This window comes from Orycteropus afer, unplaced genomic scaffold (genome assembly GCF_000298275.1).
Source record: "Orycteropus afer afer isolate SDZICR_OR568_19922 unplaced genomic scaffold, OryAfe1.0 scaffold00031, whole genome shotgun sequence".
In the NCBI taxonomy this organism is placed as follows: domain Eukaryota; kingdom Metazoa; phylum Chordata; class Mammalia; order Tubulidentata; family Orycteropodidae; genus Orycteropus; species Orycteropus afer.
The window spans coordinates 7,090,346-7,116,766 of NW_006921618.1; the positions used below are offsets into that span (position 1 = coordinate 7,090,346).

General features: G+C 37.9%; 1 protein-coding gene across 1 annotated transcript in view; it reads right to left on the minus strand.

Annotated features, from left to right (window-relative positions):
• The window catches only part of USP48 (ubiquitin specific peptidase 48), a 137,684-nt gene that overhangs the window by 88,928 nt on the left and 22,335 nt on the right, over positions 1-26,421 (minus strand). Inside the window, exons 2-8 of the mRNA XM_007935676.2 lie at positions 22,337-22,457; positions 16,906-17,062; positions 13,969-14,096; positions 7,599-7,723; positions 6,789-6,897; positions 4,398-4,531; positions 3,608-3,690 (exon numbers count right to left, since the gene is read on the minus strand). Coding sequence (XP_007933867.1) covers positions 3,608-3,690; positions 4,398-4,531; positions 6,789-6,897; positions 7,599-7,723; positions 13,969-14,096; positions 16,906-17,062; positions 22,337-22,457 — 857 coding nt within the window. The remainder of the gene's footprint in view (positions 1-3,607; positions 3,691-4,397; positions 4,532-6,788; positions 6,898-7,598; positions 7,724-13,968; positions 14,097-16,905; positions 17,063-22,336; positions 22,458-26,421) is intronic.

Below are 26,421 nucleotides of genomic sequence, written 5' to 3' on the forward strand. Positions count from 1 at the left end.
AAAACATTGAAATACTGCAAAGCATCTTCTCAGATCACAATGCTATTAAATTAGAAATCAACAATAGGAAGATCAACAGAAAAAGAGTAAACACACAGAAACTGAACAACACCCTCCTTAAGAAAGACTGGGTAAGAGAAGAAATAAAAAGTGAAATCGAAAAATTCCTTGAATCAAAAAGCAATTGTTGACTCTTTGGTCTTATATAGATGATTTTTTAAAAGACCACAGTTCTCAAGGGTGATAATTATTTTTTTTGACCCAATTTGTTATTAGTTACAAGATGACCTCAGGGGTTAGTTTCTGTTCAAAGTATCCCAGGACAACAGTCCAGCTTCAACCACTCCAATAGGTCTGGGGTTTTTGTTTGTTTGTTTTGGCTTTAGGAATTTGAGGTTCTGTTCCAATTTTTTCTCCCATTTCTACAGAATCCATGTATTGTGGCCCTGATTAGATGGGTTGATGGTGGTAGTCGGGCATCATCTAATTCTTCTAACCTCATTTTTCATTTTGTACAGATTAATGACATCATTGATCTTTGTCAAAGTGTATACACTTCACCTTCATTCAATGTTACTCTTCCTGTCACCATAAACACCAAGTGTCTTCTATCTAGAGAGTGAACCCCCTCTTTGATCTGATCACATAAATGCATATACATACATCTGATAATGGGTAGGTAAGACTGGGGTTCATGGAGGCTATACTTTCAGCAAGCAAAGTTATGTTATCTGCAGATTACAACAGTGTATTAACAGAATTTCAAGAAAAATCAAGAAATTTCAAGAAATTTCAAGAATTTCAAGAAAAATCAAGCTGGATTCAGAAGATGACATGGAATGAAGAATGTCATTACTGATCTTGGCAGATCTTGGCTGAAAGCAAAAAATACCAGAAAGGTGTTTACCCATGTTTAATTGACTATACAAAGACCGTGTGGATCATAATAAAAGACTATGTAGATCATAACAAATTATGAAAAAAATACAAAGAATGGGAATTCCAGAACACTTAATTGTGATCATGCGGAACCTATATATAGACCAAAAGGCAGTTGTTCAAACAGAACAAGAGGATTGTTCTGGTTACCTAGTACCACTCTGACAGAAATATACCACAAAAGGGATAGCCTTAACAAACAGGAATTTATTCTCTTACAGTTTGGACGCTTTAAGTCCAAGTTCAAAGTACCAGGCTCTAAGGGCTAGGTGAAAGCACTTCATCCTTGGGGTCCAGCTCTGCCTCCCGCTCCAGGCCCACTGGAGCTAGAGGCATTTCTTCACTCAGACAGCTGCTGGCTGCTGAGGCTGAGAAGCCTCAAGGTTGACAACTAAAAAGGGTACAGTCCCAATGTTACCAAACTACACGGCAGGCCATTAACTTAAGTCCATTGTAAGTCCCAAGGTCAACAGAGCATAGCAGGCTGCTGAGCAACAACACAGTTACTCCAAGCCTGCCATAGGCTAGAGACCATTCCCAAGGCTTCTTATATACAGGAAGCAGACCACATCCCAAAGGCAGCTACTCCACTTCTTTTGGAAGATCTCACCATGGAGTTAACTGCCAGTCTCATCATGGGGAATAACTACCACCAGCTGCCCAGTCACTCAACCAGGCCCGGCCAAGTTGACACACAAACATAACTACCATAAGGATATATTGTTGTTATGTTGTTATGTGCCGTCGAGTCGGACCCGACTCATAGCAACCCCTCCTTGGGTTTCCGAGGCAGTATCACTACAGAAGTAGGATTGTCCAACCTTCCTTCCGAGGAGTGGCTGGTGGGTTTGAACCACCAGCCTTCTGGTTAGCAGTCAAGTGTCTTAGGCACTATGCTACCAGAGCTCCTCCTACCATAAGGATATAGCATGGTTTAAAATCAGAAAGGGTGTGATTCAGGGTTGTACCCTTCACCATAATTATTCAATCTGTATGCTTAGCAAATAATCCAAGAAGCTGTACTATACAGAGAACACAGAATCAGGATCGGAGGAAGGCTCATTAAAAACTTGTGATATGCAGATGACACAATCTTGCTTGCTGAAAGTGAAGATGACTTGAAGCACTGACCAATGAAGATCAAAGACTATAATTTTCAGTATGGGTTACACCTCAACATAAAGAAAGCAAAAATCCTCACAAATGGACCAATACGAAACATCACAGTAAATGAAGAACAAACCAAAAGTTGTCAAAGATTTCATTTTACTTGGATCCACAATCAACACCCATGGAAGAAGCAGTCAAGAAATCAGACATTGTATTGCACTGAGTAAATATGCTGCAAGAGACCTCTTTAACGTATGTTAAAAGCAAAGATGTCACTTTGAAGAGTAAGGTGCACCTAACCCAAGCCACATATATTTGATCAACTCATGTGTATATGAAAGCTAGACAATGAATAACAGAGGAGAAAGAATCACTATGTTTAAATTGTGATGTTGGGGAAGAATACTGAAAATACCATAGACTCTCAGAAGAATGAACAAATCTGTCTTGGAAGAAGTGCAGCCAGAATGCTACTTAGAAGTGAGAATGGCCAAGCTTTGTCTCACCCACTTTGGTCATGTTGTCAGAAGGAACCAGTTCCTGAAGAAGGATATCGTACTTGGTAAACTAGAGGGTCAGTGAAAAAGTGGAAGACTCCCAACAAGATGGATTAATACATTGGCTACAATGATGGGCTCAAAGATAGCAAGGACTGTGAGGGTGGCACAGGACTGGGCAGTGTTTTGTTCTGTTATACACAAGGTCACTGTAAGTTGGAGCCAACTTGAGGGCACCTAAGAACACAAGGCTAAATCTCTATGCTAATTTACTTTTTGATCTTTCTAACGTGCTTGGTCAAAGCTGTCATTATTACCCAGTTACAATGATGCTTCGAATTATGTAGTTTTATCTACATGCGCTACATTTTGTTGCAGCTGGTGTTTTTATAGTTGCTGATTTGTTACATTTTCTGGTGTTTTAGCTATAATATTGCAGTAGTTAGTACTTATGAACATATGTCTATTAACTTTTTTGAGAATGAAAAACTAAAGAAGAAAAAGGAGGGGGGAAAAAGTCTTCTGCTTAGTTACTAATAATACTCTAGCTAATAATGTTGTAATTCAATGTATAAAAATTTTATAAAACAATTTGTCAGTATTCATACAAAAAAAAAAAAAAAACAACCAAACTCACTGCCATCCAGTCAATTCTGAAGCACAGCAAGCCCCATTGAGTTTCCAAGGCGATAAATTGTTACAGAAGTAGGTTTTTCCCATCTTCCTTCTGCAGAGTGGCTGGTGAGTTTGAACAGCCAACCTTCTGGTTAGCAGCCAAATGCCTTAGGCACTACGCCACCAGAGCTCTTCAGTATTCACATAAACTAGGAAATATTTTATTTAAACAATTTCTAACTGTATGTATCACATATTATTCTCTGATTCAAACTGATAATAAACATAACTAAGGATTCTGTATACTCTGGTACAGGAGGAGGTCACAAGGTGGGGAACCATGAGATATCACATAAGATAACAGCAACCTTAGTGATGGCACTGACAAGCAGACCACAAGTTAGTCTCTGAGCACTATAATTATCACTACTCAGTGAGAATGTTACCTTTATGTTCCACATAAGGCTCCATATCCAAAATTTCTGAGAAGCCAATGTAGGTATTCAGCTTCTTCTTATGTCCAGTTTGCCTAACCAAGAGGAAAGCCGATTAGATCTTAAACAACCATACAATAATTTATAAGCTCTATCATCTATTCTAATAAACTAAAAAGTAGGTAGATTTCACTTAGTATTCTTGCTTAAAACACTGTAAAATTAAAAGTAAATACAATACAGTTTCATAATTGGTTAAAAACTAATCAACAGGTTAAAAGGTATGACTAACAAGTGCTGATTCTAAACATACTACTTATTTTCAGAAGTTTTAATTTAATCACAAAAGTAAAACATAGAAGTTCCTGAATTACAGAAGACATGCACATGCATAAGCATTGGCTTTACTGTAATCATAAAATAAGAAATATAATCTCATGGGGGGGCAGGAGGGATGTTATTGTAATAAGTAAAAAATTTACTTAAAATATACAACGACATAGAGCATCTGAAGGTATTTCTGTTCCTAAATGTTTGCTTTTCCTTTGCTATTTTTAATAACTTCTTAAAATAAAAAATTAAGAACTTCCTGCTTTTAAAATTCTCAATTATATATGGTTGGTTTAAGAATTCTACAATAATATCATGAAATACTAACATCTCTAAATGATATCTGCTTAAAATTTTCATTCACAAGTCCAGAGTTTCAGATTATAAGCATCTTGTTATCTTTTTGTTTATGGTAAAACCAGTACATACTAGTCCACAATGAACAATGAACACTCTACTTGCATATATTTACCTGTCAAAGACAAAACGCATTAGCTGCAAGTTCAGAGTGCAAGGAAGGCTAAGCAGTCGAATTTTCCTTGTTGCATTCTGTTTGCTTTGACAGTTTTCACAAAAGTACCGATTGTCTCCTTCTAATTTTTCTTCCTGACCAGGAATAAGACTTGTTAGTTTTAGAAGAAAAGAAGATGGAAAGATTTAAAGCAAGTGATAAAATATCTGATATAAAATTTCACTTTAATTGAAAATGTTCATTCAAGCTGTTTAAAATAAAGCTGTCATAAATAATGAAGGATATACAAAATTAACAGGTACTACTTGGCAGTGACATTATTAATTTGTATACAATGATATTTAAAACTGATCTGCCTTTTTCCAAACTGTATAATTTTAAGAATACTTGTTTCATGTCCTTTTTCCTGATTAATCCTACTTCTGGGAATTCTAAGGAAGTAGTATTTAAAATAATAAAAAGGATATGTACTATGATGCAAAATTAATTTAAAAACAGTGAAAAATGAGTGGAAACTACATAAGGATAATACATAATATATATAGATGGTTAAAATTATTGAACCACATTCATGAAACAGCTGAAAAAGGAGTGCTTGAAAGAAAACATTACAGCTGATAGTGGTTTTTCTTAAATATTGTGCTTTCTATTCCTGTAACAGCCTTTTGATATAGATTACTACAAGTAAAACAATTCTAGCACCATCATTTTCTTTCAGAATACCACCCCCCCCCCCTTTACTCACTGGCCATTTCTCCTCAGCATCCTTTGCCAGCTCCTTGTGTCTCCCTGATCTCCTAATATTTGATTGTCTAATGGCTCAGTCCTTGGTCCTCCCATTTCTCTCACTCCCTTGGCAATTTCCAGATCTGACTTCTCCCATAAACAATACCTCTCAATATAACACGCCCCAAAACTCTCACATGAATGTTTCTTCCACAGCCCTCTCCCTCTGAGCACAGCAACTTCATCTCCCAGTTAGGCCAAAAACCTCAGTCTTCCTCGACTCCTCTTTCTCCCACACACCATACTCAGTCAGCAAATTTTATCACCTCTTCTTTTAAAATACATCTAGAATCCAAAGACTGTTTAACTCTTGGTTCAAGCTACCATCACTTGCCCTTGCCCCGTGTTCAGCATATTCTCATGACAGCATCCTAAGTTATTCTGTTAAAACAGATCAAACATATCACTTCTATGTCCACAATCCTCTGATGACATCTTATCTCTCTCAGAGTAAAAATCACAGTTCCAACAATGGTCTATAAGGCCCTATGATATGTGGCCCTTAGTTGACTCTACAACTTCATCGTCTATCCTTCTGCCCTTGCCAATTCATTTAAGCCACAATGATCCTCAATCACAATGATCCTCAAATTACCAGGCACCTTCCCATCTTAGGCTTTGCACTTGCTATTTTATCTGCCCAGAATGCTCATTGCCCTGATGCTTGCATGGCTTACTTCTTTACCTCCAATCATTTGATTTAAAATTGCAACCAACTTCATTCATTCTCATCGCTATGACATTCCCCATGTTCCCTCCCTACTTCATTTTTCTCCCTAGCACTTAATACCGTTAGCATACTGTTATGCTTCATTTGTATTTGTTTTACTGTCCCTCCCTTGCCTAACACTACTACACTATAATAAGGACTATAAAGGCAAAATTTTTTGCCTTGTTTTGTTCACTACTGTTATCCACCAAAACTGAAACAATGCTTGACACACAGAAAGCACTCAATAAATATTTAGCTGAATGTAAACAATAAATGACTATTTTAAGTATGCTAATAGATGTGCTAAAGGAATAGGAAAAGTACAGAAATATTTTAAGAAGGGAAACTGTATAACAGGATCATCTATTATGCTATGTGTCAGCACAGTTTCCTCTTAGCAGCTTTACCATGTTACTACATACACTGAAATGTACAGGAAGTAGAAACATGAAATGGAGGAACTGAGGAATTACCACACTGATGCAGAAAGTACTTACATTTAACACATTCCAGCTCTCATTAAATGAAAAGGTAAATTAACCTTATGATAAAAGAACTTATATTTCCTTAAAAACTCCACTACCCCAATCACGTAACGATGTTTTCATACATACATAAACCTGCATATAAAACAATTTGAAATAGCCAAAACATATTTCAAGATGCAGCCTGCTTAAAATAATTTATAATTCAATACTTATAAATTTCTTCTCAATCATTACAAAAACAAGAGATACTTCTTTTTCTTTTCAAATTTTATTGTGCATTGGCTGCGAAATACTTAAGTAGCAGAGGCTGGAGTAATGGATCTATTCACTAAATAAAAATTCCATTCAGAATAATATTTAACTGTTAATGAGTAGAAAGAACATATACACCAAAACTTGGAATACCTTCAAAAATTCCGAGATACAATCTGTTAACTGTTTGTGCCCTTGGATATTTAATTCCAGTTCATAAAACTTTGATAAAAGCTTAGACTCTCTGCCACACTGATTGCAACTATAATGAAATAAAGTGATAAAATTAATATCAGAGGAGAGGGAAAATGAATAAAGTTCTATTGCATTACATCTTAGAAACATGAAAGGAAGCATTTATAAACTCAGTGCTCTTTCACAGATATTATTTATACTATGCATATCAAAAAATAAGCAAAACACAAAGTCATTGGTAAGGCCAACTGTGTATTTTATGATTCTGAGTTGAATCCAACTCATAGCAACCCTTCCCCGTGGGTTTCCGAGGCGGTATCACTACGGAAGTAGATTGCCCAACCTCCCTTCCGAGATGTGGCTGGTGGGTTTGAACCACTAGCCTTCTGGTTAGCAGTCAAATGTTTTAGGCACTACACCACCAGAGCTCCCATTTTATAATTAGGAAATAAAATTCTCCATTTGTTAAACATTATTATTCTTAGTATTCTTTAGTGATAGTAGCTGGCTCCTATTTTATTCTTTCCACTCACACCACATAGGCACACAGTAAATGGCAAGAGATCAACCAGACATAATTTCCAACACTTGAATGAGATCAACTGCAATTATTAAAAGTTGTTTACAGGTTCCCATAGAAATATAGTACTATAAATATTTCAAGTCCCATGATAACACATTAAGCTTTAACTTAGAGCTGAACTAAAAATTAGATAAAAGCTGCAGCTGCCTTAGAATGTGACCATGAAAAGGGTGAAATAGACTTACACTGTAACGTAAGCATACTCCCCACAGAACTGTTGTTGCACAATGTTCCGCACATCTGGATTCTTTTGTTTAGACAAAGTGTCCTCCAATAAAGACATAAAGAGCTTTGAAAATTCTTGAGCATCCTGCAACAGAAGTTTGGATTAATAAAAAGAAATCTCTATTTTGTTCTTTTCAACTTCTAATACAAATAGGAATAAATTAAATATCCCATTAACTACCTGTACAGTTAACCACTGAACAATGTGGGGGTTAGTGGCGTTGACCCCACACAGTCGAAAATCTACGTGTAAATTTTGATTCCCTCAAAACTTTACTACTAATATAACCTAATATTGACCTTACTGATAACAAACAGTACAGATTATAAACCTAACTGCATTTGCACAAAACAGCAAAGCTAGCCCGTGCCTTTCTGCCTTAAATCCTGGTGCTGGCTTTTCTTCCTTACTAATGTACGTCCTCTCTGGCATTTTTTTCTAGAACATGGCAGGCACTTTCATCTGCATTAAAATCCTGTTCAGGCAATATCCTTTCTCCTCAATTATTTTCTTAATAGTGTCTGAAAACATATCTGCTGTCTCCTGGTTGGCTGAAATGGCTTCTCCTGTTATCTTGAATTTTTTAAGCCAAACTTCTTTCTAAAATTATCAGACTATCCTTTGCTGGCATTAAATTCTCCAGCTTTATATCCTTCATCTCCCTTTTGCTTTAAGTTGCCATATAATAACTTCCTTTTCCTCAAATCATATTAGAGCCTGTAAGTATGCCTTTCTTACAGCAATCCTGCACCCACATAAAAGCTAAATTTTCAAAAGGTATTATCACACAAAATGCAAGATTTCTGTGGCTGCTGACATAGCTACAATGACAGCTTCGCAAATTTCCTTTTCCTTTTTTTTTAAATAATGGATGGTCCTTACACCAGAGTCATTCATCTTGAAATAGCAGGTAACTACAGCTGCAAACCTTAATCTACAGATATGTAATTCACCTTTTTCTAGTAATGTCATGACTTCTCTGCCCCTTGAGAGCACTTCTAGCATCAACAGTGGCACTATCTATAAGTCCCATGGTTTATTCTATGTTTATGGTATTGCACTAAACATGATGAAAGATACGTGAGAATCACAAGATAACACTTTTCACTGTGATGTGCATTTACTGAGACAAACTGCTGCTGCGGAGATGATTAGCATCACACAGCATTTTAAGCAGATACTCCCAACACTTGAGCTCATTGCAATAGCAACAGGGTGTAGCTATGAAACTATTACAGTAATACAGTATGTACTATATTTAATTTTATGCAGTTATGATTTATTACTGTGTGTTTATGTTTGTTTACATTTCTCTCCAATGCAAATGGTACCATGTATGGTGTGTTAATTGTTTGTGTATGTAAATTTTGATAAATTTTAACTTTTTATCATGGATTGTATATATTTTGTTGTAGTAAATGATAAAACAGACTAGTAACTACTATATTTTATGTACTTATGACATATGTAACTTTTTAATTTTTTCAATATTTCTATGCTATGTGGTTCATCTGCAAGTTTTTTCAAATTATCACAAACCTCCAAAAATTTTCCAATATATTTACTGAAAAAAATCCACATATAAGTAGACCCATGCAGTTCAAATCCCTGTTGTTGAAGGGTCTATTGTACTTTGAACTTAGTATTTTAAAATAAAGACTCAAAAAAATAACCAATTAAGGACTTCAGCTATATTGAACCAGTCTGTGCCCACATAATGAATTTTGAGGAATCAGACCAAGTATATTGTGTAGCATTTGCTCTTGTTGTTAGATGCTGTCAATTTTCAACTCAGAGCAACCACATGTGACAGAGGAAAACTTCCCTGTAGGATTTTCCAGGCTGCAACCTTATAGGAGCCAATCACAGGTCTTTCTCCCACACAGAGACTGGGTTCTTTTCAATTAGCTGACAAGCCCTGAACCATTTTGCTACCAGGGCTCCTAATGTATAACATACTAGACAGCAACTAAATGCTCTAATTCAAAATAGAAACAATTTAACTTTCAAAAGCATTTCACCTACAGAGCCTGATGGAACCCTAGACTATGGCCCCTAGCTGCCCTTCAGGTCTGGAATTGAACCCACTCCTATGGCTTCCAGCCAAACAAGACAAGCATATGAGGTGAACATTTACATGAGGTAGATACACTCCTTGGAGATCAATCATGGGAGAAGAGAAGGGCTGTGTATGCACAGGGAGACAGTTCTCCCTGTGCATGGAGGGATGGACACAGGGAAAAGGTAACTACGGGGAAGACGTGGGGGGGAGCTGTTATATTGTGGTAAATTGTAGTCAATGTCATGAGACAAAGTCTTTGTGAGCTGCTGTATGAAAGTGAATTTGCTCTGTAAACTTTTACCCGAATCATAATTAAAAAAAAAAAAAAAGCATTTCACCTAGTTGAACCTTGAAAACATCATACTGAGCATTATGGATTGAATTATGTCCTCCAAAAATATATGTTATAAATCCTAACCTCTATGCCTGTGATTATAAATCTACTTGAGAATGGGCTGGCATTATGTTAATGAGGCAGAACTAGTGTAGGTTATATTCTGAATCAATCTCTTTTGAGACTGAAAATGAGCAAAGGAAAGATGGGGTGAGATAATGCCAAGACACGAGGAAATCTGCAAGGAAACAAGAAGCAGAAGTTGAAGAGACAAGGACCTTCCTCCTGAGTCAGCAGAGAGAGAGAGAAAGCCTTCCCTTAGAGCCAGTGCTTTGAACCTGGGCTTCTGGCCCCCTCAACTGTGAGCAAATAAATTTCTATTTGTTAAAGTCATCCACTTGTGGTATTTCTGTTAGAGCAGCAGCACTAAAGAACCAAGACAGAATCTGGTCGCGGAAGAGCAGGGTGCTGCTCTAACAGATACATAAAATGTGGTTTTAGAACTGAATAATGAGCAGAGGCTAGAAGAGTTTGAAGGTGCCTCTAACAGTAAAAGCCTAGATTGCCTTAAAGAGACTGTTGGTAGGATTAAGGACATAAAAGGCAATTCTAGTGGGGGCTCATTAGGAAGTAAGGAGAGCTACAGAGAAAGTCTATATTGTCTTAGAGAATATGCATGGCACCAGCAACAGAATGTTACTAGAAATGGCGATGTTAAATATGCTTTTGGTGAGACTTTAAAAGGAAATGATGAACATATGACTGGACAATGGAGGAAGGGTGATGCTTTTTATGCAGTGTTGCAAAGAACTCATCCGAATTATGTATAAATGTTCAGTGAAAGGTAGAACTTGAAAGTGATGAACTTGGGTATTTGGATGAGGAGATTTCTCAGTAAGATCTTCAAGGGGCTGCACAGTTTTTCCTTGCCATTTTTAGTAAAATAACAGAGAAAAGAGATGGACTTAAAAATGAACTGTGCAAAATGAAAACAGAAATGTAAGATTTGGAGAATTCTGTTGTACAAACTAAGGACACGTGTTATAGAATGTTCACCAAGGATGTGGCTACACAGTATGTCGTTAAGGATATTAAGTCTGTGATGGATCTAATCAAGTACAATAGCAGAAAACTCATCAGCTTAGGCTGAAGGGGGCAGAAAAAGAACAAAAAGAAAAGTTTCTGTCTGCCTCTTGGAATTCTATAGACAGGAAACAGGTCTAAGGAGCTTCATCTGTTATCCTCAAAGAAAAGAATCATCCCTAGAGCAGCATGGAGATCAGAAGAACTGTTGGAAAGAGCATAATAAGCAGAGATTTCTTGGTTTGAAAGGGCAAAGGAGAGTCTCCTAAATCTTAAAGGGTGGGGCCATAATCTCCTAAATTTCAAAGAGGTGTGCTGTTATGATGGGGTGGGTGCCATGCTCACAGGGCAGAAGAATGGGGCCTGCTGGGGCTGCCACTCAGATGGACCAGGAGAATGGTGTTGCCTTAGACAAACAAGCAAAGTTGCCATCCCAGAGGGCCTGGAAGGTGGAGCTGAAATCCAGGATGGAGAGAGGGGTCCCCACTCAGAATCCAGAGGGCAGGCCAATACCCACAGTCTGGAGGACAGGACCATTGCTCAGATGGCCTCAGAAAACAGATTATTTTCAAGCCTTGAATGCTAATGTAATTTGTTCGGCTGGGTTTTGGACTGTTAGCTCTTCTTTCCCCCCAATTTCTCCCATTTATAATGGAAATTGTCTGTCTTGTACCTGTTTCATCATTGTACTTTAGAAACAGATAATCTGTATTCTAGATTTCATAATTTCACAGATCATGGGGAATTTTGCCCCAGGATGGAATATAGCTAAAGTCTCATCCACATTTGATTTAGATGCTTCAGAAGAGGAGAGTTTAGACTTGGAGTTAGTTTAAGAATTTTGCAATGAAGGGCTGCTTATGCTTATGCACAGGGAGACAGCTCAAGGGGCAGGAGTGTATGGAGGGATGGACACTGGGAAGAGGTTACTATGGGGAGGAAGTAGGAGGGGAGCTGTTGCATTGTGGTAAACTGTGGTCACTGACATGAGACAAAGTATATGTGAACTGCTGTATGGAAAGTGAATTTGCTCTAAATCTTCACCCAAATCACAATTAAAAAAAAAAAAAAAGAATTTTGTAATGACGTGATAGAGTGAGTATATTGCAAATGTGGCAAGGACACGAATTTTGGGAGGCCAAAGGGTGAAGTATTATGGACTGAAAAATGTGCCCCCAAAATTATAAATTCTAACCTCTATGCTTGTGGTTATAATTCCATTTGAGAATGGGTTGTCTTTGTTACATTGATGAGGCAGTATTATTGTAGGATATATCTTTTTTTATTTTTATTTTTATTATGATTCAAGTGAAGTTTACAGAGCAAATTCGTTTTCCATATAGCAGTTTACATACACACTGTGTCATGACACTGACTATAATTTCCAACAATGCAACAGCTCTCTTCCCACTTCCTCCCCATAGTTACCACTTGTGTCCTTTCTTCCCATGAACTCCTGCCCCACAAGCTGTCACAGGCTGTATACACAGCCCTTCCACTCTCCCATGATTGTTATCTCCGAGTAGTATATCTACCTAATGCAAATGTTCAGCTCATATGCCTGTCTTTTGTTTGGCTGGAAGCTACAGGAGTGGGTTCAATTCCAGACCTGAGGGGCAGCTAGGGGCCATAGTCTCAGGGGTTCCATTAGGCTCTATCAGACCAGCAAACTTGGTCCTTTTTTAAAAAATGATTTTTAATTTTATTCCACATTGTTCTCCTACCCTATCCAGGATTTCCTACATAGATCCCCCTCTGAGTTGTTGACAGTAGGACCCCGGTACCATCTAGTTCTTCTGGTCTCATAGTCATATAGGCTGAGGATCGCACTGTGTACCAGTCCATTGGACTGTTTCCATGCCTCTTTGGTTTTCTTCATTCTTCTCTGCTCTGGATGAAGAGAGTCTCATTGTTACATCTAGATGGCCGCTTGCAAGCTTTCAGGATTCCAGTCACCACTTGCCAAATCAGTATGTGGAACAATGTTTTTGTGTAGTATGTTATGCCAATTGAGCTTAATGTCGCCTGTAACCATGGTACATCTTGAGCCCATTTCTTCTGAGATATAAAAGGGATTAAACAATTGAACAGAGGAGAGGTAGGGTAAGATAGATAATAAGACACATGGAGATCTCCAAGGAAGTAGAAAGCAGAAGCAGAACCTGAAGAGATTAAGGACCTTCCTCCAGAGCAGACCAAGAAAGCTGGCACTCTGAATTTGGACTTCAAGCCTCCTAACAGCAAGAAAATAAATTTCTGCTTGCTAAAGCCATCCAATTGGGGTATTTCTGTTATAGTAGCACTAAATAAGTAAGACACTGAGTGAAATAAGTCAGTCACAAAAGGACAAGTATTCTATGACAACACTTAGATGAAATATCTAAATAGGCAAGAGTATACATAAACTAGAACCAAGCTCACTGCCGGTGAGTTGGATCCAACTCATAGTGACCTCTCCTTGGGTTTCCAAAGCAGTATCACTATGGAAGTAGACTGCCCAATCTTCCCTTCTGAAAAATGTATACATACTTAAGTTTATTAGTGGTTACAAGGGTTGGGAAGGAGTGGGAAAGGGGAACTCACTGCTGAGTGCACACGGAGCTTCTGTTAGAGATGGCAGAAAGATAAGGAAACAGGTGGTAGCTATGGTTGCACAACAGGATGAACATGGCTGGTGTCACTGAACAGTACATGTGAGGAATGCTGAAATGGCAAATGTTTTGATACAAATACATTCACCACAATTAAAAAAAAAAAAAAAAGAAGATTTCACTTCAGCTTACTTTATAAACACTAACACTTGGGTACCTTTTCATAGTCAAAAAAAAGAAAGAAAGAAAGCCTTTTTACCTGCTGTTGCCCGGTGTCCAATCCCAAGGCTTTAACAAACCCTGATGGGTCAATGTACCGCCTATTACTGTTTTGCAACAAGGCAAACAAGTATTGGAGATGCTCACAAATTGTCTGAGGCTCATAATCTATTAGAAAAGAAAAACGTTTTTTTTTTTTTTTTAATTTGTAAAATGTCACTTCCTCTTCACATGAGAACATAACTAAACACATTTATATCCAAACTATATTAGCAATCTTTTGTAGTTTTAAAACTTGGAAAGGAACAAATTAGCAACCACATGTCTTGGGAGTAATGAGGCAGCCATGGCTGTCTACATACATCCCCGAAAGGCAAGAGACTGTACATTCATCACAGCAACAGAAGCAATCATGACTAGTTTCTAGACGATCAAATCACACATCCATTCCAGCAATAAAAACCATCATACTATACTTACCATTATCATAAGATGGTCAAATACTTTAATCTCTTTAATGTGTACTTCCCACAAACAGAGACAGGGACAGGAATCTCAAGCATAATATAGTAATTCACATGAGTGAAAAATACAATGAAGTATGGTTAAAAACCCTAGAATTTTAGAGTTGTAAGTTTTAGTTGGGGGGAGGGTAAGGAAATCAAAACTGAATTATCTTCTATACCAATTACCAATTTATGGCCTCTCAGCTCCAAATCCACCCTTCTTTGCCTGTTCTGTAACAATCAAGATGAACTCTCAATACTTCTCCTTTGCAGCTGGCCCAAGGTTAAGTCTTGTCAGTGGAGAACACTGGCAGAGAGGTGTTCTCTTGCAGGCTCAGCCGTGCCTCTCTTGCCATCCTGCAGGGTGCAACTTCTCCTGTGCTCCAGGTTTTAGCAGCAAACAGTAGCCAGCAGCTTCCCAGCACTTCTCCTGGCAGCTTCACAGGGTAGCTTCTGGTGAGGCACCTCCTAGTGAATGACCTCCCTGATCTTCTGTGAAGGTCCCTGAGTCCTGGTATCTCCTGTGGAGTTTCCAGCAAATCCCACCAGTGAGGCACCTCAGTGCCTTCTTAGCCATCCACTGAACTATGGAAGTATACTCTCCAAAAAGGTCTGAATCTCAGGCTGGCAGTGGAGGTATGGATCTCTTCTTTCAGTGCGCTCTCTCTCAGACATAGGGGCCACTTCCTATATGTGCTATTTCTGTATTCTTTAGAGTCCTCTTTCACTCTAATTCCCCATTACTCTAATTCCTTGTTAATAATTCTCTACATTAAATTATCCCTCTTCAAGTTACTGTGTAGTTTCTGTCTCCTGATTGGACTCTGAATGATGTAACCATTCATAATGATATAACTACTAACTGTGATTTTGAGCAAGTCAATATTCCATTTGTAACATAAAGATAAAATCTTACTTCCTGGGTTGCATGGGTTTTGCAGGCTGTTAAAAGCTACTCAAGTTAAGTTTGTTTCTATTCCAGCTCTCATTTTACAGTTTGGAATACACTATAATTATAGTAAGACCTTAAATAACTTATACTCTGCTGGCTTTCCTATCTGTAAAATAGAAACAACTGAGCTACAAATCAAACTCAGATCCCACAACCCTTTCCATGACACTATACTCCTATTGCACCTATTATGATTAGATAGCATGAGAAGTGTGCACTCAGATCTGTTTAAAGAAAGACTCCATGAGGTAGAAAAAAAAAAAATTGTGCATTCATGTCAGAGAATATGGTAAAGACTGTAGGGAAATAAAATATTGCTTAGATACACACTAAAACTACAGTGCCCAAAGAAGGCCATGGCACGTAATTTTATAAAGTAGAAATTTTATTAAAAAATTTAGTTTTTACTTGTTATTTTGCTGTCTTCTCATTAATAAATCTACACTTTAGCAAAATAATGCTGAAAATGAAAAGTGATTTCTTTTAAATTATTTATTCTTTATATATACTATTACTTTAAATACTATTCCACTAATCTAGATTGAAATATTCAGAACTATAATAATAAAGCTTTGTGGAAATAAATGTTTTAAGAATTCTTAAGCATTGTGTTCTCAGGCAAAGATTATTATGACTGACCAGGGCAAGACTCTGAAGTATGACCATTGTCTACAGGGCTGCAAGAAGACGTAGAGCTCAAGAGTCCTATCTCTTCTTTTCTGGAGCCAAAGACATGCAGCAATGGTCCAAGTCAGATCAAATAACAAAGACAGCAGATGGTAGGAGTCAAAAGTTCCAGTTTGGAGCTCCCAGACCTATATAATCTTAGATACTCACTCCCTCAGTCCCCCTCTCAGCTTTGAGAACAAAGGAGAAAAATCTAGTTCATTCTATGAAAGCTCCATCACAAAGAGGACATTTCTAAATATAAAACAGCATCACCCAGCACTAATAATCACAAACTGCTCAAACAAACTATATCATTCCATTAGGAACAGTTTCAAACTGATTCTGTCTCAATTTTCAATGAGTACAGCAGCTAGCATATTAGTAGCTGATTTAGCCAACATCAGTAAATTTAACCTTAATTTTTAGTAGTCCTAGTTGGAAATAAGGCCAAAAGATTGTGGTTACACTGAAGTATTTATGAAGTCTCTTGAATTAGGCAAAGAGCAACCTTTCCTGCCTTATTATTGATCGATTTTTATCAGTCACTAGAAATAAATGGATCCTAATCATGTTTACTGCATGAAGAACCCATAGCTGCAAACCACATAAAAATAATTAAATGTGGTTCCCTCGCTTAAGTATTAGCCATTTTGGTATGTAAACAATAAATATACAGGGAAAAAAAATAAAACTATCTTGAATCATGAGTATATTTATAAAGGACTTAGTATCATGCCTGACACATAGTGAACATTCAATAGTCGCTTTCCTCCTATATGGCTGAGTTCAGAAGTGATCTAGCTGGCAGTATACTGAGAAATGAATCCTCACTCCACCCATCCCCACTAACCTCTTTCTTCTTGGATGCCATCTCCCATCATGTAGTCGCTACAAGTACTTGGACATAAGTATAGCGCCTGCCGAAGCTCCAAGTTGAGAAACCACACTTGAAGAAATGTGTTCACATAACAAGTGGCTCCAAGGTTAGTCAGGCCCACAAACGAATTCTACAAAAATATAAAATTTTAAATTGTAAAATCAATTTCCCTTTAAACACTATTTATACAAAGTATTGCTTTTAATTTTTCAGATTAAAAATGTATAAAGCTATCCTGGTAACAAAACAGTTTTAGGTGCTTAGCTGCTAACCAAAAGACTAACAGTTCCAACCCACCAGCAAATCCACAGGAGAGTACAGTAAAGATTACAGCCTAGAAAACCCTATGGGGCAGTTATACCCTGTCGCATGGGGTCGCTGTGACACAAAAATCAACTCCCTGGGGACTTCTGGTAAGATGGAGGAATAGACAGACAAGCTACACAGACCCTCTTCAACAAAGAAAAGAGAAACCAATTGACAGAGATACAGAAGACAGTCCTAGAGCCCTGAGCCTTGAAAGGAAGCATACAGAAGTGAATCAGGCACCAAGTGGAAAAACCTGAACAAAAACAGTGAGTACAGAGACAGTCGGAGCTGTGGACTATCAGCTACTCTGATGGGGACCTGAATATTTCCAAGTGGTGTTGGGACCTGAGAACTAACCTAAAGATCAGCCCTAGTAGTCAAGGGCTGCAGGGATAACAGCACTGATGGCCTATGACAAGGAAGGGAAACAGCAAGGAGGAAGACAACTTGAGCTGTGGACTTTCGATGGTCTGGAGGGTGCAGCCATTTTGATTGTTTATAAGCAGTGGCCATTCTGGATATTGAAAGTGACTGAGGATGCAGCCATTTTGAGTGTTTACAAGCGGCAACCATTTTGGATTTAAAGTGACAGAATTCTCATCTGGATTCCAGGGACCTAAGAATAGGCCCCATTTGCCAAGGACATCAGAGACATACAGGAGGCTGACAACAGGAAAGGAGACAGGTGGTGAGTGTTAAGTGCTGCCAACTAGCGAACAGAGGAGCACAGCACAGTACCCTGCTTGCATAGATAACATACAAACAAAACAAAACAAAACAAAAATGTGGGCAAGTCACTCCAACATACAAATCACCAATTAAATATAAACACAAAAACGTCACAATGCCTTGAAGACAACAGAGTATCACAGTCCACACAAAGAAGCAAGATAAAGAAGGAGAATCAAGGGACCAGGATAGACCCAAAACACGTCTCTAAGGAAGACACAGCATTGGAACTCTCTGATAAGGAATTCAAAAGAATTGTATTTAGGTACCTTCAACGAATTGAGAGAGACAGATCAACGAAAACACTGACAAAAACGAGGAAAACACAGAGAAGACCCTAGAACAATTTCAAAAGACAATATAAGAACAAAATGAAAAATTAGAAATGATACAAAATCTACACACAGAAATCCAGAAGATTAATACTAAATTTTCAGAAGTAGATAATAAATTGAATGGGCAAAGGAGTAGAATTGAATCAATGGAAGACAGAATTAGGGAAATTGAAGGCAAATGCCTCAATACTTCTCTGGAAAGGGATCAATCAGAAAAAAGATCAAAACAAAATGAAGAAGGTCTAAGGTTCATGTGATATACCATCAAAAGGAATAACCTACGTGTCATCAGAATTCCAGAACAGGAAGAGACAAAATAACAGAAAAAATTGTTAAAAATTTGTTGGAAGAGAATTTCCTGGTATGATGAAAGATGAGAATATATCCATTCAAGAAGTCCAACAAACCCCAAACAGGACAGACCGTGAAAGAAAATCACCAAACATATCATCATCAAACTCACCAAAACCAAAGACAAAGAAAGAATCCTGAAAGCAGCATAGGAAAAACAAAAAGTTACCTACAACGTCAACCAATAAGACTAAGCTCAGATTTCTTGGCAGAAACCATGCAAGTGATAAGGCAATGGCATGGTATACATAAAGGCCTGAAAGAGAAAATTTTCCAACGAAAAATTATATACCTAGCAAAATTATCCCTCAAATGTTGTTGTTGTTGTTGTTGTTATGTGCCATCAAGTCGGCCCCGACTCATAGCGACCCCTCCTTGGGTTTCTGAGGCAGTATCACTACAGAAGTAGGATTGCCCAACCTTCCTCCCGAGGAGTGGCTGGTGGGTTTGAACCGCAGCCTTCTGGTTAGCAGTCAAGTGCCTTAGGCTAGGACATTTCCACATAAGCTGAAATTAAGGGAATTTGTTAAAACCAGACCAAGCTTACAAGAGATGCTAAAGGGAGTCTTTTGGAGAGAGAACCAACAATAGCAAACAGTAACTGACCATTAACACACATGATGACATAACCCAGAAAGCAACCCAGTTATAGAGTTGTAAACAGGGATACTGAAACAATTATAGTTACAAGGTTGTAACCAGGGAACCAGAGACATCAATTCACAAAGGAAGACAACTACAAACCAAAAAGAGGGAAAAAACTGTGTCATTATAGAACTTCTAAATGGTAAAGAAGTCAAGACAACTGTAAGATAGAACAGATTGTTCTACGCTTGAGAAGAAAACTATAAATTACAGGGTAGCCTCGAAAAAATGATAAACCTTCACATCAAAATGAAAATGAGGACCAGCACAAATATCTAGCAAATACTAAAACAATAAGTGATAACACGATTCATAAATGCAAGGAGCTCAGCATAGAGAATTATACGGAACAAAAAAATCAACACCACAAAAAAGCATGTAACAAAATGACAACAACAAATTGCAATAGCAGCAAGATGGAAACAACCTATGTGCCCATCAACAGTAGCATGGGTAACCAAACTATGGTACATACACACAATGGAATACTATGCAACACTGAAGAATAACGTAGAGTCAGCAAAACACTGCATAACATGGATGACCTTGGAGGACATTATGCTGAGTGAAGTAAGACAATCACAGAGGACAAATATAGCATTAGTTCACCATTGTGGAAGGTCAAGGAAAGGTTTATATATGGAAGGAAACTTTCTTTGTTGGTTGCCAGGGGTGGGAGGGGAGGGGAGGGAACACTGGAGAAAAAAAGAAAAGAATGCACTGACCCATGTCACTTTACTTTTGTGTATTTCATTGTACATAAATCTTATTTCAATAAAATGCATTTTTAAAAAAATTGACTCCCTGGTACCCAACAACAACAATAAAGTTGTCTTAATCAACATGGTGGTTGTTGTAGCTTCTGTCAAGTCAATTCAAACTCATGGCAACCTAATGTATACAGAGAACTTCTCCATGGGTTTTCAAGGCTGTGACTTTTTAGAAGCAAATAGCCAGGCCTATCCTCCAAGACGGTTTGCTTGGTGGATTTGAACTATACAAAGAAGAAAAGGGCATCAGGATAGGATGATATGCACAATATGCAGATGATACAACCTTGCTTGCTGAAAGTGAAAAAGACTTGAAGCACTTACTGATGAAGATCAAACACTACAGTGTTCAGTATGGATTACACCTCAACATCAAAAAAAAAAACAAAAAAAAACATCACATATGGATCAATAAGCAACATCAGGACAAGTGGAGAAAAGACTGAACTTGTCAAAAATTTCATTTTACTTGGATCCACAATGAACACCCAGGGAAGCAGCAGTCAAGAAATCAGACAATGTATTGCACTGGGCAAACTTGATGCCAAAGTGTTAAAGAGCAAAGATGTCACTTTGAGGCCAAGGTGTACCTGACCCAAGCCATGGTATTTTCAGTATCCTCATCTGCATGTGAGAGCTGGACAATGAATAAGAAAGACTGCAGAAGAATTGATGCACATGAATTGTGGTGTTAGTAGAGTACTGAATGTACCACAGACTGAGAAGAACGAAAAAGTCTGTCTTGGAGGAAGTAGAGCTGGAATGCTCCTTAGAAACAAGAATGACCAGACTTTGTCTTTTGTACTTTGATCATGTTACCAGGAGGGATCATTCCCTGGAGAAGGGTATAATGCTTGGTAAAGTAGAGGGTCAACAAAAAAGAGGAAGACACTCAGAGAAATGGATTGACATAGTGGCTGTGACAAGGGGCTCAAGCAGGACAATGATTGTGTGGATGGCACAGGACTAGGCAGTGTTTAGTTCTGTTGTCCATGGGGTCCTATCAGTCAGAACTGACCTGATAGCACCTAACAACAACAGCAGTCAAGGGCTTATCTGTGTTTCCCAGAGACTCCTAATTAACATGCTCTAAGCCTCTGAAGGCTCTGGTAGCCGGAAGGGGGTGCAATTTTCATGAAATCTCCATTCCATGTGGCCTACAGGAATAGCTGAGTCCCTGGGTGGTGCAAAAGGTTAAGGGATCAGTTGCTAACTGAAATGTCAAAGGTTCAAGTCCATCCAGAGGCACCTCGATAGAAAGGTCTGGCAATCTACTTCCAAAATATCAGCCAATAAAAATCATATGGAACACAGTTCTACTCTGACACATCTGAAGTTGCCATGACTAGGAGTCGACTCGCCTGCAACTAGTTACTAGACAGGAACTGCTTAGGACAGCATCACTGCTCATCACTAGTATGTCTTCTTCCCCAGCCATTTGAATAAAAATCAAAATGGCAGATGCTATGATCCATTTTGAACATGTGTATGTAAGTTTTTCATTTGCCATATTCCTAAACTCCTAGCATTCAGTAAAACAATGAAGTAAAAATTCAAAAAAAGTTCCTTTTTACCCTATAGATTTAAGTTGCAACCTTTTCCAAAGAGAAGGTTTAGAATTCCTGAATTTAGAAAGAATTACACCTTTTAAAAGAGAGAATATCTTAAGAGACAAGATCGGCAACATACCTATATTGTGGATTCAGGTTTTATGGTTAGAAAATAATAATGTATACTTTAAAAACCAGCCACTCCTCGGAAGGAAGGTTGGGCAATCCTACTTCCGTAGTGACACTGCCTCGGAAACTTCAAGGAGGGGTCGCTATGAGTCGGGGCCAACTCGACGGCACATAACAACAACAACAACAAATTTTAAAAACTGTGTCTTGTTGATATGACATATAAAATACAAGCCCTAGAAAGCAAAGTAATGTATCATTATGGGGCGTGTTTCCATGAATTAGCATCTCCTTTAAAGGGACTTAGACAGAGTTCAAAATAAAACATGCAATGGTAAAGCAAACATAAAATCAGCAATTAAATTAAAACTACTACTTAAAGGCTTACTGGATTACATAGCTACCTGCTTTAAATCATACTATTAAGGAAGGACTATTTCAACTCAAGCTGTTCAGAGTCTTAAGTTCCACTACTTACCTAAAAGCTGCACAGGCTGTATGAAACCAGTTATGGTTTCTGATTTGGGAGACGGGGGGTGGGGGGAAACACCACCATGTAACAAGCACTTAGAAAAGGATGGCTTACCTTTTTTCTCCTCTCACAGTTGGGATCATCGATGTTATGAAAACTATTTTCATCTATTTCTCCTAACCAAATATGCTCACCAATCCCAACCAAGCAATTCGGATTTCCTTTGCAATTTCGCCTATTAAAAAAAAAAAAATTATTGTTTAATTTAAAAATACTGCAGGTCTATGATATTTAAAAAAAAAAAAATTGCTGAGTCAATTCTAACTCATAGCAACTCCATGTGTTACACAGTAGAACTGCATGTCATGGGGCTTTCTTAGATTTAATCTTTAAAGAAGCAGATTGCCAGCCTTTTCTTCCAAGGTACCACAGGGTAGATTCAAACAGTCAACCTTTACGTTAGCAGACAAGTGTAAACTGTTTAAGCCACTCAGGGACCTCAAGTCTATGACAATGAACACCCAATTAAAACTATACTCAGTTACTATTTCTCATGTATATTATTAGCAAAACTAAGTAAGTATAACAACATACTCAATTTGAGAGGCTATGGGGAAACAGTATATTCTGCTGATGGAAATATAAATAAGTAGGTCTTTTCCTGAGTGGTGGACTGACACAGTGGCTGCAATAATGGGTTCAAATACAACCACCACGAGAATGGCACAGAATCAGGGCAACGTTTTGTTCTCCTGTATATAGGGTCAATATGAGTCGGAATCGGCTCAGCAGCACCTAACAACACCAACAAGGAACTTTATGGAGAGGAATTTGGCAATATCCCACAAAACTACATACATGGTTACCTTTTGACCTAGCAATCTCATTTTCAAAAATTTACCCCAAAGATATATGCCTCCAACAATAAAAACATACTAGGTTATTCACTGCCGCATTGTTTGTAACTGCAAAATACTGCAAACAACCCAAATGCCCAAACATAAGGGATATGGTACGTCCCAGTAGAGTACACTTTGTAACTGTAAAACAAAAAATCAAAAATAAAAACATGTGAAAATCTCTATAACATGATGTGAAGTAATTTCCAGGTACATCATTAAGTGATAAGGCAAAGTACAAAAGTGCACCTATAGTATGTTATCTTTTGCGTAAAAGATGGGAAAATAAAAAAATATATATGTATCTGCTCATTTCAGCAAAAAGAAAAAAAAAGGATAAACTAAAGACTAATCAATCTGGTTCCCTACAATGTATGAATATGAATAGGGTTTAAAGGGGGGGGTAGGGATGGCAGTAGTAACACTTTTCTGAAAACACTTTTTTAAAAACTGCTGACTTTTAGGGCCAAGTTTACAGTTTTCTCATGCATTTGTTCACACATACAAACACACGTAAATAAAATGAACAAGACAGGAATGCTATGATTCAATAAGAACACAAATAAATCAAACTTATTTCAGTTGAATAACAGTTCACACTGAGGGGGGCAGGAAGTCTAACCCCCTCACTCTGGAACACAGCCAGTCATCTAGCAGTGCCCCTGGGCTAAAGACAAGGCTCAAACACTGAGCTCTAATTAGCAGACTTCCTTTGTAGCAGCGTAGGTGACATAGGTGACAAATTCTGAAACTACTTTCAGTACAATCTATGATTAAACCAGTAAGTAAACATATTGGATGATAAAGGGAGCCAGGTTTTGGGGAAGAAAGTTACAAATAAAGAAAAAACAAAGAATAAAATGAAGTCTGCAGTACTGATTAGTAATTAAAATAATATGGTTTTACCATATATAAGTAGGTATATTAAGGTTGCCAGATAAAATACAGGCTAATGGTTATTTGAATTTCACATAAATGACACATTATAAAAAAAAAATGTATCTGTTTATCTGAAATTCACATTTAATTGAGTATCGTGTATTTTTATTTGCTAAATCTGGCAACCCTAAACTAGATAGCACTTTGTCAGCTGAGGCTTAAAAGTAGGAACACTAAAAGAACACAGGGCTCCTTACAGAAAATGGCTGCTTCCAAGGCTGCAAGGCAAGGAAAATAAAAAATGAGCCTGGGACACCCCGCCCAAAAAGAATGTACTCAGAAAAAGATGGGGATATGTTAAAGGGACACAGAGTTAACTAGAAGGGACCTCTACTGGCCCAAACTGAGGTCATTTAAGCATCAAAATAAATAATGATGCCATTGTTGTTGTTACGGGCCGTCGAGTCAAACCCGACTCATAGTGACCCCTCCTTGGGTTTCCGAGGCAGTATCACTACGGAAGTAAGATTGCTCAACCTTCCTTCCGAGGAGCATTATAACCTACTAAATACACCAAAAAATAAGAGTATCAGGATTGAAAGAATACTCACTAACAACCTGCAATATGCATATGACACAACTTCACTTGCTTAAAATGAAGATGACTTGAAGCACTTACTGATGAAGATTAACTACAGTCTGCAGTATGGATTACACCTCAACAAAGAAAATGAAAATCCTCAAAATTGGACCATTAAGCAGTATCATGATAAATGGAGAAAAGACTAAAGTTGTAAAAGATTTCGTATTACTTGGTTCCATAATCAACTCCAATGGAAGCAGCAGTCAAGATACCAGATGATGTACTGCATTGGGCAAATCTGCTGCAAAAGACCTCTTTAAGTGCTCAAGAGCAAAGATGTCTCCTTGAAGACTAAGGTGAGCCTAACCCAAGCCATGGTATTTCCAATCACCTCATATGCATGTGAAAGCTGGACAATGAATAAGGAAGACAGAAGAAGAGTTGATGCTTCTGAGTTGTGGTGCTGGCCAAGGATGATGAAAGTACCACGGACTTTCAGAAGAACGAACAAATCTGTTCTGGAAGAACTGCAGCCAGAACGCTCCTTGGAAGCGAGAACGACCAGACCTAGTCTCAACTACTTTGGTCATGTTGTCAGAAGGGACCATTCCCTAGAGAAGGATATCATGCTTGGTAAAGTGAAGGATCAACAAAAAAGGGAAAGGGCCTCAATGAAAAGGATTGACACAGTGGCTGCAATGATAGGCTGAGGTATAGCAAGGACTGTGAGGCTGGCACAGGACCAGGCAGTGCACCTAACAACAACAAATAAACCAAACCAAATCTGGTGGTATAATGGTTAAGTACTCAGTTGCTAACAGAAAGGTCAGTGGTTCAAACCCATCAGCCACTCTGTGGGAGAAAGACGTGGCAATCTGCTTTCATAAAATATTTATCCTTAGAAACCCTGCAGGACAGTTCTACTCTGGGAGGGAGCCCTTGTGGCACAATGGTTAAGGGCAAGGCTGCTAACCAAAAAGGTCGGCAGTTCTAACCCACCAGCCATTCTCTGGGAGAAAGATGTGGCAATCTGCTTCCATAAAGATTTACAGCTTAAAAACCTTATGGGGAAGTTCTACTCTGTCCTAGAATCTGAGTCTGAATCCACTCAATAGCAATGGGTATTTTTTGGTTTAAAAAAGAATACATGAGTTCAAGGTGAGATAAAATGGATGGGAAGAGAAGCTTCTCCTTACACCAACAAAGGAATGACAGAATTGACATTCATCAGGCATTAGAATTATCAATGGATGCTAGTGGAGGCAAGTCTGAGGAGTAACAGAGTATTTACATAGTATCAGAACAGAAGTTATTAATTACAAAGGGATATAAAGTACCTTTCAGTGGAGAAACCTGGTGGACAGCACCTTAATCAAATGATCAAAGTTAGCACTGACAGCATGTACTTTGGGTTATGATGCACTACAAACACAGCATCACTTCTATGGTGTTCCTGCCAAAAGTGCATAACCTAAATCTAATCATGATGAAACATCAGACAAACCCAACTTGAAAAACTTTCTACAAAAATAAGTGTCCTGTACTTTTCAACACCGTCACTAAGAGTCAGATTCGACTCAACAGCAGTGGGTTTGGCTTTGGCACTTTTTAAAAATGTTAATGTCATGAAATACAAAGAAAGATTCAGTGACCTTTCCAGATTAAAAGAGATGGAAAAGACAGGACAACTGAATTTAACATATGAGCTACGATTTTCTTTTGTTATGAAGGACATTATTAGGACAATATGATCTATGCATTTCTGAAGGGTACCTACTAGTTTTACTGTTAGCAGTAGAAGATTGGAAACATCAAAAAAAAAAAAAAAAAAAAAAAAA